Below are 16,362 nucleotides of genomic sequence, written 5' to 3'. Positions count from 1 at the left end.
GATAGAAAGACAGAGAGAAACAGAGAGACAAAGACACACAGAGAAACAGAGATTGAGACAGAAAGAGAGAGAGATTGAGAGAGAGACAGAGACTGAGAGACACAGAGATGGGGAGGGGGAAATAGAGTAACACACATGCCATTTTCAGCTAAGGCCAATGTAGGAATTTGTTTTGCTTGGCTGTGAATGCTTATGAGAAGGATTTCCTTTTTCTTTTTGTTTGCGGCTTTTGTGAGTTTTTTGTGGTTTTGGTTGTCATGCGGGGGGTACAGTGGGAGGGATGGATTATAAGTGTATGTAAAAACAAACTAATAAATATATTTTTAAAAGTGCTATTGCCTCAGGATCATTAAAATGAATACTTAGCACAGTGCCAAAACATAGTAGGCACTTAATGCTTTACCTATACAGGATATTATGATCCTAGGTGGACTGAGATCAGAAGCAAACACTAGGTGCTTTTTATTGACTGATTGGATTAATTAGGGGAATCTCATCATTGAAAATCATACGATGCAACATACATGCAACATGTGTGATCAGCAGAAGCCGGTAAGAACTCTCTTCAACAACACGCAGTGTTCCCTTGTTAAATACCAATTAGAGGGAAACAAGGGGAAGACTGAAAATTGACGAGGAGTTTGGGCTACTCTGTCCATTTTTCACCTGAAGCCCTTTCCAATGCGGTCTCACCATTAAGCCAAAGCTCGGGAAAGGTAATCAATCCCAGCTAAGCAGCATCTCGCCGGGCGGGCAGGGCTAAGTGCGAGCCACTCCAGAGCCCTGGCGGGCTGCCAGCCGCCAGAGAGGAGCCATCAATGTTTCTGACGATCACGGGAGCACGAGGGGCTATGCGTAATTGACTAGACGATGGGCTAAAACTGTGTCCAATCAGCATGTGAGCAGCGCGGCGTGGAATATGCGTGCCACCTGATTACATGGAGCCTCGTCCTTTCTCTCTCCTCATGAAACCTCTTCAAGGTCCACAGTACGGTAATAAGATCATTACTGTCAAGCAGTACGAATCGCGGGCAATGAGTCTTGGGATGGGGAGTCATACTTCACAAGCTCCCCTCTCCCCCCTCCCCCCCCTCTCTCTCTTTCTCTCTCTCTCTCTCTCTCTCTCTCTCTCTCTCTCTCTGTCTCTCTCTCCTTTGTGGGGAGAGACAGCAAGGGGACGATGAGGTGACAGATAATGATGGCATCGTCTTGTACCAACTAGAAAGCCACTTTTCAGAAAAAGCCAAGAGGAATCAGCTTAAGAGAAAGTCAGACATTTTCCCCCTCTTTTCCTCCCCACTCTGCTTCAGCCTCCCCTTCGAAATTAGATAGAATTAAACCAGGCACAGAATTCTCTTTTCGTGAACTCTTGCATAATGCAGCTGAAATTTAATCATATGATGGATCTTCCTATCTGAGCAAGGCCTTGCTGCCCCCACAGACGAATGGCCAATTTTTTTCATTTCTTGCTTACAAAAGGAGCCTTCGGGAAGAGAGAGAGAGAGAGTGAGAGAGTGTGTGTGCGTGCGTGCACGTGCGTGTGTGTGTGTGTGTGTGTGTGTGTGTGTGTTTGATAGTGTGAGTGTGTAAGGGGCAGAGCCTGCTGAAGTTTCTCTCTACCTACATCTTTCATGAGTGTGATACAAGTTATATCTCTATATCTGTTTGAAGAAAAAGGGGGAGGAGTTGAAGAGATAGATGCTTAAAACTTTTGGATTAAAAAAATATTTTTCAAAGCTAAAAAAAGAAAAGAAAAGAAAGAAATTTGCCAAGAGGCTATGAAATAAACATCCTGGTTTTGAACGCCTCTTCCTCACACCTAAAACCTAAATGATGGAATCATACATACATACAAGGCTTTTTGACCCAGGGTCGACAACCCCCCAAAGTATCCATGGATCGCATGGCGTCCATGAACTTGTGTTTTTAATATTTTGATAACTGTAATGCAATAGAATTGTTTGCCTTTGTATTATTTATGCATTAGTGCATGTATTTAGGGTTATGCATTCTTTAATGTATTTTAGAACATTCTGAGAAGAGATCCATAGATTTCACCAGACTACCAAGTGGGTCTATGACTCAAAAAAGGTTAAAGACTTCCTGATCTAGAGCTAGAAGGAACATTAAATGTCAACTGATCTTCACCCGCAAATGCCCAATCTACCCATTTTATTGATGAGAAAATTGAGGCTCGGACAAAAATAACTCTCAGCTCTCAGACCTTCTTCCAAAGGTCTGGTAGGTCTCACTGATTTGCAAAAGCTGAGGCCCAGTTTAAGGATAGAGAAACCCACTGGGGGAAAGACATTTTGACTACTGCCAACTCACGAAATATGCAAGGGTTGTTGTATGTATCAGAAAAGGTCGCACTAGGGAAATCCCAGACCTCACAATGTATCTAATACATAACGGAGGTCAGAAAAAACGAACAGATAGGCATGCACTAACACTTGGCCATACAGAAGGAGGGAAGGACAATAGAGAGAACAGTGTGGATATTCCATTTATATCCAGAAATATGAAAGCTCATAGTAGCATCGATTTTGAGTTGGAAGGGATGTTAGAAGCCATCATAGTCAAAGCACTCACTTTATAGGAGTAAACTGAGGGCTGGAGAGAAGAGATGTGCTCATGGTCTATTGGAACCAATCAGTTAATCCCCAAGCATTCATTAAACATCTCCAATATGCCAGGCACTGTACTATGTACTGAGGACATGAAGAATAGAGAAAAGCATTCCTTGCCTTCAAGGACCTTGTATTCTAACCTAAGACCCAACACCAACATGTTCAGGTGTATATGAAACACCTACAGTGCAGCCAACAGGGCACATCTAGGGAGAAGGCATTAGAATCTGGGGGCAAGGAGGACCAGGAAAGGCATCCAGCTCCTGGGGGAACCTCTCTCGGACAGGAATGGGACAGCGTGAGAAGGTATCGACAATTTATGATTGGCATCAACGCGGGGAGGACTTGTCATAAGGAGATTCCATCAATGTAGACAAGAAGATATTTTGGTAAAATCTCTGATTCATATTCCAATGTGTTTTCAGTAACAATGCTCACCAGTACATTAAAAAAACCAAAAACAACAACCTCCCAATCACTGGAAGAAAGGGGAAGGGGACAATTATGTCTGTCTGTCTGTCAATCCGCATCAGTCCAAGCAAACATTCTTTACCTCTCGTTTGTCAGATTGGTGAATGACTATCTAGAGTAGAGGTGCCGAACTCATGAAACCCCAGGGCGGCAGAAATCAGGTAAAAACTAACCTGGGAAATGTTTAACAAAATAAGTAAAAATACAACACAATATAGGTAATGTGAATTCATGGTTTTCTTAGTCAACATGGAGCCGTAGGGATCTCTCTGTAGATGAGTTTGATACCCCTGTTGTACAGTGCCATGGACTCCAATGCGACTTCTGCAATGACATGATACAGGGTGAAAGAATGGCCACCGACAGAATGAGGATGATGGAAGGTAAGTTTGGAAGAGGCTGGAAAGGGGAGAGACATAACCAGTCATAGGAACACAAAAGGTGAGAAGTGATTTCCCTATACTTCTTGGTGATCATCCTGGAGAGGCCATTTCCTTTCTCTTTAGTAGGATTAATGTCTTGGCAGTAATGATGTCAATAAGGTTGAAGTCAGGGGTTCTTCTAGAGCTTTTGGGATGAAAGTCCCTGAAGAACTGCCCACCCTGTAGCAGCAAATCTGTTATCCCTGAATGTTTGTAATACCTAGATATCAGCCAATTAAACTTAAAATTATGTAGATAATTAATCATTATTTTAAAAAAGGGCCAAATAAATGGCCTGTTTTTGTAAAAGTGCCAAATGGTGTTGAGAAATATACATACATACAGATACACAAATATACGTTTGTCTATCACACATACATGCATATATGTGTGGATATATGTATATATTCTTTAGAGGTCACATTGAGAAGATGCCATTAATTTTGAATCATCCATGAGTTTTTGTTTAGTTTCATATTTTGTCTCATTGATATAGATTTGTCCAGCTCTGAGAGAGGAACATTAAAGTCTCCTTTTATTATTATGTTACTACTTCTGTGTTTTTGCAATTCATTTGCTTCATTCTTTACAAGTGAGGAAAACAAGAACCCAGTGACTATGATAACAATGCAAGCGAAAAGGACAGTAAAGCCATTTTGATTTGAAATGATGATGACCAGCTTGCCCAGACCCAAAGAAGAGACCTGACAGGATCCTTGTTCCTACTTCTTTGTGGAGATCAGGGATCAAAGGTGTAAAGCATTCTTATAATATCTGATGGTCTTTAGTTTTTGCTGAACTTTTTCATTCTTCTTTATCATGGTGGGTGAATCTGTGGGAGGGGAGGGGGAGGGGAGGTTACAGTGAGAGATGTCAATGCTCTAAAGACAAAAGATAGCAATGCAAATGTGATGACAGTTCTTGTGAAGCCAGGGTCGATGGCTGTTCTACCATTGAGAACCTTCCATCAACAAGTCTCCTTGATTCAACTGGGACCTTTAGGAGAAAACTTCTGGTTTCTAGTTCTTATCCACAGAAATCAAAAACAGTTAGGAAGAGCACCATGGTTGAGGTTCCTCAGTGGAAGTGGAATGCATACATACGCACACACAGATATTTCCGTCTATAGGAAAAAACTCACCTCCGCCTCAAAGGATCATCATTTTTAGAGATGGAAGACACCATAGAGATCGTTAGGTTGAACCCCCTCATTTTAGAGATGAGGAAGCAGGCTCAGAAAGGGAAGTGTCTTGTCCAGGAGTATAAGGTGGGATAGGGCAGAGAGAGAATTTGAACCCAGCTCCTCTGGCTCTAAGTTCAGCACTGTGCACCATCCTGCACTTCTTGGAATTCCCTGCTTCCTTCAGACCTCAGGACACCTCCTCCAGGAAGCCTGTCTTGGTCTTTTCTATTGCTTGTACCTAAGTGAGACCTAAACCCTACTATCTGTGACGCTGGGTAAGTTACTCAAAATTCCTGAGACTCAGTTTCTTTCTCTGGGTGTAGGCGGAGGAGGAGGTTGGACCAGATGACCTGGGAGTTTCCTTCCTGCTCTGGATTCAGGAGCCTAATCTTTCCTATATCAACTAACACAGCTGACACAGAAAGGATTGACCTGACTGAGCTACTTAAGGGGAGTTTTCATGTTCTCTGCTGGTTCCTTCATCAGCTTCTTTGAAGGCCAAATGTTTATATTTATTAATCTACTAATTCAGCACAAAGAGGGGATTTCACTTCTGTGTGAGGACACAGCTATTTGGATTCACACCCCCTCCCCCACCCCCCAAGTAGAAGGCAAGTGGCTTGTGGCAGGGACTGTTTCATTTTTTGTCTCCAGGCACATAGTAGGGCCTAGTAAATACTTGTTAGATGGAAATGAAATGGAAAAGGTCTTTCAAGCCTGGATACTACAAAGAAAGAGATGCCACAGAGGGTCCATTGGGTCCCAAACAAACCCTGCCACTCCTTTAAAGGGCAGAGGGGGAGCTGTGAGAATGAATGACCTTAACGAGTGGAACCTTTACAGATAAACTGAGAAGGAAACCCACAGAACAGTTTAGTAGCATGACCTGAGAGCACCTGGACCTCTTACAACCTCTCCAGCCCAAAGCAATCCCAAAGAAGCCCAGAATATGGCAGGAGGCTCAACCTCTGCCCAGCTTGGGCAGAAAAACACAGCAGATAATGGAGCCACCGCCAGGAGGAGGGAAAGCCGAGAACATTCCCAAACTTACACTCCAAGAAACAAAGGTAACAAATGGCCTTCCCAAAGACCAAGGGTCCTCATCCCCACTTACAGAACAGTCAACAGCCCTGAATGCTTACAGAACGGAGGGATGGGGTGATGGGGGAGGGGCAGTCATCTTTTCGTATCAAACCCAGGAGAAAATGATGCTGAGTCCTATGGCGTCATTGCCTCTTCCAAATACTTTGTAATCATCTGCTAATTCACTGAGAATTTTCCTAAGGTGACCGAAAGGTGACTGAAAAGGGCATTAATAGACAGAGCTTGTTTTGTCTTCTTTTTATTAATCCTTAGAAAATAGGGGAGAATCTGGGACATTGGCTCAATTACTGCTGGGCAATTTGAAATGATAAGGTGAACAATATGGGGCCGCCTGGCTGTCTTGGTGATTAAACTCACGTTTCCCATGTATTTGGACCAAATGATAGTTTAAGCCAGAAAGCATTTATTAAGTACCTACTGTTTACCACATGGCTGGATTAGTCACTTAAGTCAGAAAGCACTTATTAAGCACCTACTGTTTGCCACGTGTCTGTATTAGTCATTCAAGTCAGAAAGCATTTACTAAGCACCTGCTGCGTGGCAGAATCTTCTCAAGTTGCCCTCTCCTCCCTACGATCTTTCCAGTCTGGTTACGCATCACCCCCCCCACACGTGCTCTGTGACCCGCCAAACCAGACTTCCGTCAGTTCCTCGCACACAGCACTCCACTTCCTGTCCTGTGTGTTTCCACTGTCCACTCTTCACACCTGGAATGCTGTTCCCCCTCATCTCCGAGTGGTTTCCTTCAAAATTCACCTCAATACTGTCTTCTCTGTGGAGACTTTCCTCTTCCCCCCAAGGTGAGCTTGAAAGGGAGACAGTCATTGTATACAGAGACATCAGCACAAAATCCTGGCTGAGACAGGGGAGGGTGAGCCCCTACAGCTCTGGGAGAAGACACCTGGGCTGAGCCTGGAAGGGGCTCAGGGATTCTGAAAGCACTGCGGGAGAGCATTCCAGGCATGGGGAGAGCCAGCGCAAAGGCACTGCGGGATGGCACGTTGTTTGGGGGTTGGAACGAGTAGGTCAATTTGGCTGGAATGTAGAGTGAGGAAGGGCTGTAACATGGAATCCGTCTAGAAAGAGAGTCTGGAGTCATTGTGTGAAGGGCTTTCGATGCTAAACAGCTGAGTCTGCATGTGACCCTCAAGGCAGTAGGGAGCCAATGAAGCTCCACGAGAAGGGGAGTGTGCTTCAGGACTATCAAGTCATCAGCTGTGAGGAGGAAAGGCCAGAGGAATAACTCTCCCAGGAATTTTACTTATTCATTAAACATTAAGCATCCACTATGTGCTGGGCACTAGGTGCTGGATGAAATCTGAGCAACATAAAATCTTCAAGGGACTGTAGGAAATAAGAACCTAAACACTGAATAAAGTTCAGTAAATCCTCCAGATTTCTCTCAGATAAGCTGCTGTCTATCGTGCCTCCACCATCTTGGATTGGGAAGTACAAGAAAACATAGGTGGGAAATGGATCAATGGGCTGCTAGCAGGGTGAATGTGCACCTGGGAGGAAACCCTGTCGGATACATCAGAGGAGATGAGGAGCCTGAGTGGCAAGTCCCAGAAATCCTAACATGACAGCCCATAAGCCTTCCAGGGTCTGTCAGGAGGCCAGAAATGTCTTCTTGGGACTGAGGACTGGAGATTCCAAGCCAGGAAGGAGCTTAGAGGCATCCAGCCCCACCCCTGGCCCCATGTCACAGATGAAGAAGTGAAGCAAAAAGAGACTGAAGTGACTTCTACTGATCTGTGCATAGGAGGATTTCAACAGAGGGTTTTTTCTGACAAAGTTTCTGTCACAGTGCTCTTTCAAATTCCTTGGGCAATACTGATTTTTAGGGCAAGTCATCTGGGCAAGAAAGTCCTCAGACTATAAAAATGCAAAGACAAGAACCGATTTAACCATTCACTTTGGACTCACCCAAAACAGGTAGGCAGTGACAGATCAGATCCACAGCAAATCACTGCAAACACTCAATCAATTCCTAAAATCACTTGCCATTTATTCCTTCAGAATAGCAATAGCCACCTCTTTTGGAGCATCCTAAGGTTTGGGAAGGGCTTTAAATACATTATTATGTTTCCAGTTCACAACTGCTCTGGGAGGTAGGGACTATAAGTATCTTCTCTTTTTACAGATAAGGAAACTGAGGCTCAGTGAGATGATGTGATTTTACCCAGAGTAATACATCTCGTAAGTGTCTAGGTTCACATCTGAGGAGTGAACAGGATACAATTCAATAAAATATTCATCTATGCACATACATAGTTATACATTTATAATACATTATTATAGACTGCACACACATTTCATACGTACATAAATATATAAATAAAACTGATGCTCCTTAAAAATCAGTATTCCACAAAAAAATTGAAAGAGTAGTATAATAGAAAAACTGTCATATCGATCAGATAATTTTTATTTATTTATATTTTATTTGTTTGTTTGTTTTTTGGCTAGGCAATGGGGTCAAATGACTTGCCCAGGGTCACACAGCTAGTAAGTGTTATGTGTCTGAGGCTGGATTTGAACTCAGGTCCTCCTGAATCCAGGGCTGGTGCTCTATCCACTGCACCATCTAGCAGCCCCAAGGTTAATTTTTATATAAATATATATTTTTTATAAATGTATAGAAAATAAATATTTATATAAATATATAAATGTATAGTCATTATATAATATTATAACTTGCAAGATTTGCCTCATCTACTTGTAATTATATACATATATTATATATTTATAATAATATAATTTATAAGACAATTATACATTATATAAAATTATATATGTAATTATATATGCTACAATATAATTTATAATAATATAGTACAGTATATCTATAAAATTATATATATATATATATATATTCTCCATTGTTGGTAGAATTATGGATTGATCCAATCTTTCTTGAAAATGATTTGTTATTAGGTGAGAAGAGTTGGGCAGCTAGGTGGCACAGTGGATAAAGCACTGGGCCTGGAGTCTGGAAGACTCATCTTCCTGAGTTCAAATCCAGCCTCAGATACTTACTAGCCATATGACCTCAGGAAAGTCACTTAATCTTGTGTGCCTCAGTTTCCTCATCTGTAAAATGAGCTGGAGAAGGAAATGGCATACTCCTCCAGTATCTCTGCCAAGAAAACCCCAAATGGGATCGTGGAGAGTCAGACATACCGAAAAGTGACTGAAAAGCTACCAAATGCTTAATTTCTTTTAACCCAGCATTTCCTTGGCTGGCCACCTACTCAAAGGTGATCAAAGATAGAAAGGCCAGATATATACCCAACCTTTTTTGGGTAGGAAAACCCTATGAAAAATTTTGGTAGTGGCCAACTGACGGGGTGGAACAAACTATAGTATACGAATGTAATGGACTAGCTCTAAGAAGTAACGCTTATGTGGAATTCAGAGAAACGTGGGAAGACCTGGATGAACAAACAGATACAGAGCAAAGACGGCAGCGAGGCAGAACAACATTTCACCATGACAATCACAACATGACTGAAAACGATCCTACCAGGCATCAGCATACAAATGGCAAAGATCGATTTTGGTTTCTGATGATGGCTGATAAAACACGGCCTCTTTTCTCAATAGCGAGGTGGTGGACAACGGGCATGGAGTTTTACATATGTTGTCCTGAATGTGGTCACTCTTTCAGCCGGTTTTGAGGAGCCGTTTGTCTTTGTTATAAGGGAGACTACGTGTGTGTCAGGACAAACAACTAGCGTGTTAAAAAATCAACAAAACCTTAAAAACCCTTTAAATGTGAGGAGACACCTATCTGTTGAAATGAGACCTTAGCGTCTGCTGTTCCCAGGCACAGAATTTAACTGTTGATATTTAACAGTGTAATAAAAGCTGGAGTTAAGAGAACAAATAGAATGGGGAAATAAACAGAAACATTGTAACAATTAGGGTGGAATGAACGCTCAGAGCCACACTTGGGCACTTTCTCCATTAGATGGAAAAGATCACTTCATCTGTATCAATCTTGCTAATTTGGACGAGCTCGGTCCTGATATTTCTGTGCCCCATAAATGCTGATGTTACACAATTTTTAACATTATCGCCTTTTCTAAGGAGCAGGCAATCGAGAGAGGCCACAGTATCAAAATATGTTTAAATGAACAGTCTGAAATCCCTGAGAAATGGCAGGTTTTCTCTTTCACTTGAAGACTCAGGGTCTGCCTTCATGCCCATACGATATGAACAACAATGCTGCTCTCCCTTTCCCAAACACATTTCCTGTGAGCGTCAGTCTTGTAGTAGGTATGTTAAAAAAAAATCCTCTAAAAGTTTCCTGACACTGAAAATTGACTAGGATCTAAAGAGTTTTCCTCTATGTAGAAACGCGATTCCTCATACAGCCCTATTTGTTGGTCACTGGGACATTTAGCTCTAATTAGCACAAGAGAACCCAAGATGACTGAGTGTGACTTAAATTAGAAATTAAAAATGCATCTTCATTACCTTCTAAGGTGATGAAATGTTTATTTGACAGAAATAATAAATGCAGTTTGCATTTAATTCAATACATTATAATTCAATCAATGGGTATTGATAGAAACCAAAATGTCTCAGGGAAAGTGACCCCAGAATTTTCTTGTGCTCTTTGGGGTTGAACCCTGGGTGCTTTCTAGATAAGACTACAGGCTCCCTTAAGGCAGGACTGTTCACTTCTGTCTTTGTATCTCTAGCAAGGAGCACATAGTAAACATTTAATGAATGGACAGGCAGCTTTCTTGTCTCTGGAGAAATTGGCAATACTATTTCCACAGAGCAGCTATTTGTTTATTTCAAGAAAGCAAAGACGTAGGTGATTCCTGTCACATGAGTTTCTTTGTAAACTTTGAATTTTTAAAGTTCACTGTCCACAAGCCTCCCTGAAAACATGCCTGTGTTAATGACTTCCTTAAACTTCAGGCAATAGGTGACTCATATAGAGATAACTGAAGGCTTCTGGGATTGTCTTTGAGGCTGTGGATGCCTTGGCTGCCTTTGGTTCTGAGAATCCTTCAGTCTGTCTCTGATCACTATGCCTTTGCCTTGGCTGGACCTCATGCCTGGAGTGCCCTTCCCTCACCTCTGACTTTTAAATAGCTAGTTTTCTTCAAAGCTCAGCTGAAGTGCCATCTCCTGGAAGCCTTTCCTGATTGGCCCTGATACTAGAGCTTTCCCCTTAAATTACCTTTTAAATGTACTTTGTATCTGCTTATAGAGGTACACACTGTCACCCTCAATAGTAAATAAGTTCCTCGGGGGCAGGATCGGTTTTGCTTCTGTCTCTGCGCCTCCAGTGCGCAGCACATGGCTTGGCGTCTGGCTTGTTGACTGACCAAAGGGAGCACGTGTGGGGAACTTTCTGTGATTTTCATCCACGTGTAGATAATATTTCCAGTCACTAGCCTATCCCCTTGGGGAGATGCACCAGGAGCACCTTCCCGGGTCTTTTGGAAGCTCAGGGTCCATGCTATCTGCCATTCCCTCCCTGGTTTAGGAAATGAGTACCTGCGGCCCCACACTGAGTTGGCTGCCCAATTCCAAGTGAAAATGGAAAGACTCCTTGGGGCTCGGTTTCTTCAACTGGACAATGAGGGGGTTGGTCCCTTCTAGCTCTACATCATGAGACTGAGACCCTTACTGTCCTCTTCTGTAAAATGGGGAGATTTCACTAGATGGTCTCTGAGGTCCTTTCCAGGTCTCCATCATCCTCTGATCCCCAAACTCAAAGGGTGGCACTCATTTCACAAATCCCTTCTTTTTAGTGCTTTCCTTGAGATGCCCTTGGAAAGAAGATGGCCCCACTGCCCTCAATTCAGAGATAAGGAAACTGACAATACAGTAGTTAAGTGACTTGCCCAAAGTCATACAGCTGGACTTAGAGCTGGGATTTGGACCCATGTATCTCCTTACTTCAGGTCCAAGGCTCATTTCACCAAATCATGTAGTTCCCCAAAAGGAATAAGGTGTTTGGTTTTTTTTATTGTTAGTGAGTGTTTGATATGAACAATTTGCTATTGGAAAGATGGAATATGAGCATGAGGAGGGTTTTTTTCCTCTTTTACCAGGGGTCACTCGGTATGGAGAGACTTTTTCATCACCCCATGCAATGGGATAGTGATAGAATGGCCCATCAGACAGCAAAGAGGCTGCCAAGGAAGCCAACGCAGCATAAAGAACGACTCTGTGGACACCAAGACATCACAGCAGCACCTTTGCGGTGGCAAAGAGCCGGGACCAAAGCAGATGCCCAAAACCTGTGGCTGCAACACTGGGGAACGGCTAAAGTACTGCATGGATATGACATGCTAAGAAACAACCAATGGGAAGAAGACAGAGACATGTGGAAGGGCACACGAACTCAAGCAGGGGAACGCCAAGAGAATCAGACAGTTACACCCAGTGACCACAATAATGTCAATGGGAAGAGCACCAACTCCAGAATGAGGGACCCTGAGTACTGGGAAATGAGAATGCCTGAGCATGGTCCCAAAGAAGTGTGATCAGAAGGCGTTCTCCCCGCCCATCTCGAGAGAGCATGGAATGGCGCCATCAGACTTTGCCACGTGATGTTTAATTGCACTGAACTGTCCCCACCCTCCACCCCCTTCAATGGTCTCTGTTCCAAAGGATGCTTGCTGGTCAAATGACGCTGATGTCAAAACAAAAGACAAGCAAAAGAATCAGGAGTGCCATCCCGGCAGCCGCTTAAGGTATTTTCTTAGAAAAAGAGCATTGCTGCTTGTCGCTGGGAATGGTCAAGCCAAGACACAGAGCAACGTTTCTCTGTCTTCCCAGTTTGAGCCTGGCCTGAAGTGGAACTGGGGACAGGGCAGAGGTGGCAGAATGGCCACTGCTGCCCCCAGATCAGAGCAGTCACACTTCGGCTTTTTGTGAGGAATTTGAAGAGTTTCACCCATGATTTAAGGAGGTGGCCACACTTTAGTTTTACAATTTCTCTATGATACAGGCAGGGCCAGGAACTGCAGCAACATTCCAGATGAAACAGGCGAAACAAAGAAAGGATTCTCCTTCTGAGGGAGGTGAATGGCAGAGCCCTGGTTTGACCCCACAACTTTCTGGTCCTTCCTCCTTGCCTCCAATATGCTTTACTGTAGAATGTAACTGAAATGGATAAAAAGGGAGTAGAAATCTGGAAGAATTCAGAGCAGGCAGGGAAGCAGTGACAATTCAGGCTACCTACATTGTCCTTACATGCTACCCAGTTCTCTTAGAATTCAGTTGAGTGGCCATGGTTGACCATGTAAAGACTGTATATCCATATAGTCCCTACATGCTACTCAATTCTCTCAGAATTAATTCGAGTAGCTTGGTAAAGCGCACGGGGATGAACATTCTTGGTTGTCAATAGAGACACTAATGAGTCAGCCTGGAAGCCAGAAAGACCTAGGTTCCAGTCCCACTATGACGTGACTTTGTGGGCTCACCTCTGTGCCCTCGGCCACGTCCCAAGACTATGATTTGTAGAGACTCAGAACTGGAAGAGACCTTAAAGGGCTTCTCATCTAAACCTCTCATGTTACTAATGAGGAAACTGAGGCCCAGAGAGGTCATGTGATTTGCCCTAGGTCACCAAGGAGTTAGTGGTTGAACCAGGATTCAAACCCAGGTCTTCTGCCTCCAAAGCTGGCATGCCTCCATGTCAGACCTCCAATAAAGAGATGGAGTGGGCGACACATGATGGTGGACATTTTAAAGGCTGCAGGACCTTCTGCAGTGTCCTTCTGCGTCACTGGGATGGTGGCATCGCGTCTTTGTAAATGGGATTTATTAAGGAGACTAACCCACATTGGTATGTGTCAGTGTGAGGGGGAAGACATGGCATTATGGAACCACCCCAGCCTTGTAGTGTCAGGGACTAGAGGCCAGGAGCTTTCTCTCTGTGCTCAACACCTTTGAGGATGAAGGGTTTCTGGCCATTAGCAAAGTGGAGGCAGCAGCTCTCACACATTAACAACAATACTTTGAACAGCATTTCTTGTGACCTTGCTATTTTAAGAGCCAAGTGACTTAACATGAATTCACAAGGAAGTTGTGATTTCATTGGGATAGGGAACCCCCTTCACCAACAGAGATTATATCCCACTCATGACTTAGTAGATCAGGTCTAGGAAAGTTCCTTAGGACAAAAAGGTAAAGTAACTTACCCAGGGTCACCTAGCTATTACACTGTGTCAGAAGCAGGATTTGAACCCAGGTTTTCTTTTCTCCAAACTCAGCCCACATGACCCATGAAGGCATGCTGCTGCTATTTAACAGCACATTAGAAAAACAAATCAGCAGCCAATGGGACTGTAGCTTCCCCAAGGTGCGTGGCCTCCTTACCTTCAGCTGTGCCCGAGAGTCCATCTGCTTTGAAATTGCTGGTACTTTTCTTCCGTCTGTGTTTTTTCCTGTTGGCATGAGGGGAAGGCGGAGGATCGAGCTTGGGACTTGTGGTGCTGGATATGCTGGGGCTTGAACAGACTGAATCTCCCAAACCTGTATCTGCAATTCACACAGAAAAGTGAAAAAGAATGCTCGTTAAAATGAACTGTAATTCAATTCTATTCAATACACCTTTCTTTGAGACTACATGGGGCAGAGCAGGTACTGATCTGCTTTGATAACATTCCCTACACTGAAGAGATCCCAGGTTCAATAAGACAGAAACCTGTCTGTCTGTCTATCTAGCTAGCCTTCTATCCTGTTTGTCTGTCTACCTACCTGTTTATCTCTCTATCCATCTATCTAATCTATTTGCTTGTGTCTCTACATTCATCTATCCATCCCTCCTTCCATCTCTCCTTCCATCTATCTTGTCTACCTATTCATTTACCTATCCATCTGTCTGTCTAACTCTATCCATCTGTCTATCTAGTCTATTTGCCAGTGTCTGTATATCTGTCTGTCTGTCTGACTATTCATCTATCTAGTGTATTTGCCTCTGTCTGTCTCTGTGTCTCTGTCTTTCTTCCCTCTCCTCTCTCTCTGTCTCTCTCTCTGTGTCTCTCTCTGTGTGTCTCTCGCTCTCTGTCTCTCTCCTAAGATCAGGGAATTCTAAATTCTAAAAGACATTGGAGAGCATGTCATCCCAGCCATCTATGCCCACTTCTTTCTGCTTACAGATGAGTCCTGTATTTCTGGTTAACAGAACGCTGTGTTCACTTGCAAGTGTTATTAATACCCTTAGAGCCTAGTTTTGGAGATCACCCTCTTAAGACAGAGGTTGTTTAACATTCTCTGGGTTTAAAAGATGAGCAACCCAAGTGTATGAGGCTTCCAAGCTGTGCATTTCCATTTCTGAATAGTCTTCTTGCCTGACAAGGTATTCCTCAAATTGAAAAGAGAGTGGGCCCCTGAAAGACCCAGCTTCAGGAAACTGTAAATGACTCCCAGCTCCAGCCCACTGGATGCAATTTCATCCTCTGGAGTGAATACAAATAATGCATTTTATTTTGTATCAATTACAGGGCACAGAAATGAACGGCCACTGCCGACAGTGTTAAATATGGAAGAAGGAGGGGGGAGAAGAAAGGGGAGGAAAAGAAGGCATGCCGAATTAAAAAAAGCCAGCGCCTCATTACTCCACATCTCAACCGGGTCCGACGGAGGCAGCGGCACCGTGTGATGCGTCTGCTCTGCCACCAGCCCGCGTGCTCAATGTCAGCCATTAGTTCTTCCCAATCGGGCATCAATGTTCAACGCACACCCCAAAAAATATATAATACCAGCAATAATAATAACAATCTGCAGCTTCTCTGAGCTTCAATCCTTGAAGCATGAGCTCCACAAGCCGTTTCACTTTTCACTCGGGAAGATGACAAGCATGACTGGAGGCAGAATAAAATAACATTCCGTTCGCATAAATATCAAACAGCCTGCTAGAGACTGATGGGCCAGCAATGTATTCTTAGCCATCATTCCGGCAGACAGGCCCAAGGACACTCATAACTTACTTTACAATCATTTAGTTTCAGCTCAAGTGGAAAACGTGACAACTTATCTCGGCTGACAAGATGCCATATCGAACCTTACAATTAACTCGCCCCCGATTATCAGCCCAGCCCATCATTAGCCCTGGCGGGTTTTGATGGACTGTTGCAGGCCCATCTCCTTGTGGATGGCCATCCCTGAAAGGGTGGGGGTGGGGTGCAGGACATCTATTTTCTCCATGCCTGCAGATATTCAAATCCATGCGGCTGAAGTGATGGGCCATGTTTGTGTGGAGATTCTCGATGTCTAGGAACATTTCTGCACAGGGTCAGGAGGAGGAAGCAGGTCTTTATGTTGGAGGAAAGCACCTCTGGGTCAAGTCCTGACTTCCTTCTTTGTCCTGAGTAACACAGAGAGATTGGAGAGGCCTTGAAATTGATCGAGGCCTGCACAGACGCCATTCTAGGGGAAATGGAGATAGTCATTAACTCCTTTCCTTGGAATGGAGGGTTTGGAGAAGGGTCAGAGAGGCAGCACTGTTCAGAATAGCAGCAAATGCTGCTGTGAATATTCTTGATAACATGAGGTTCACTCCTTCTTGAGC

At 43.6% G+C, this 16,362-nt stretch overlaps 1 protein-coding gene across 1 annotated transcript in view; it reads right to left on the bottom strand.

Annotated features, from left to right (window-relative positions):
* The window catches only part of AGAP1 (ArfGAP with GTPase domain, ankyrin repeat and PH domain 1), a 482,721-nt gene that overhangs the window by 131,394 nt on the left and 334,965 nt on the right, over nucleotides 1–16,362 (bottom strand). Inside the window, 1 exon segment of the mRNA XM_078154609.1 lies at nucleotides 14,169–14,330. Coding sequence (XP_078010735.1) covers nucleotides 14,169–14,330 — 162 coding nt within the window.

This window comes from Phascolarctos cinereus, unplaced genomic scaffold, assembly GCF_003287225.1.
Source record: "Phascolarctos cinereus isolate Bilbo 61053 unplaced genomic scaffold, phaCin_HiC Scaffold_5;HRSCAF=322, whole genome shotgun sequence".
In the NCBI taxonomy this organism is placed as follows: domain Eukaryota; kingdom Metazoa; phylum Chordata; class Mammalia; order Diprotodontia; family Phascolarctidae; genus Phascolarctos; species Phascolarctos cinereus.
The sequence above is the reverse complement of the archived record's forward strand: the minus strand, read 5'-3'. Positions and strand labels throughout refer to the sequence as shown.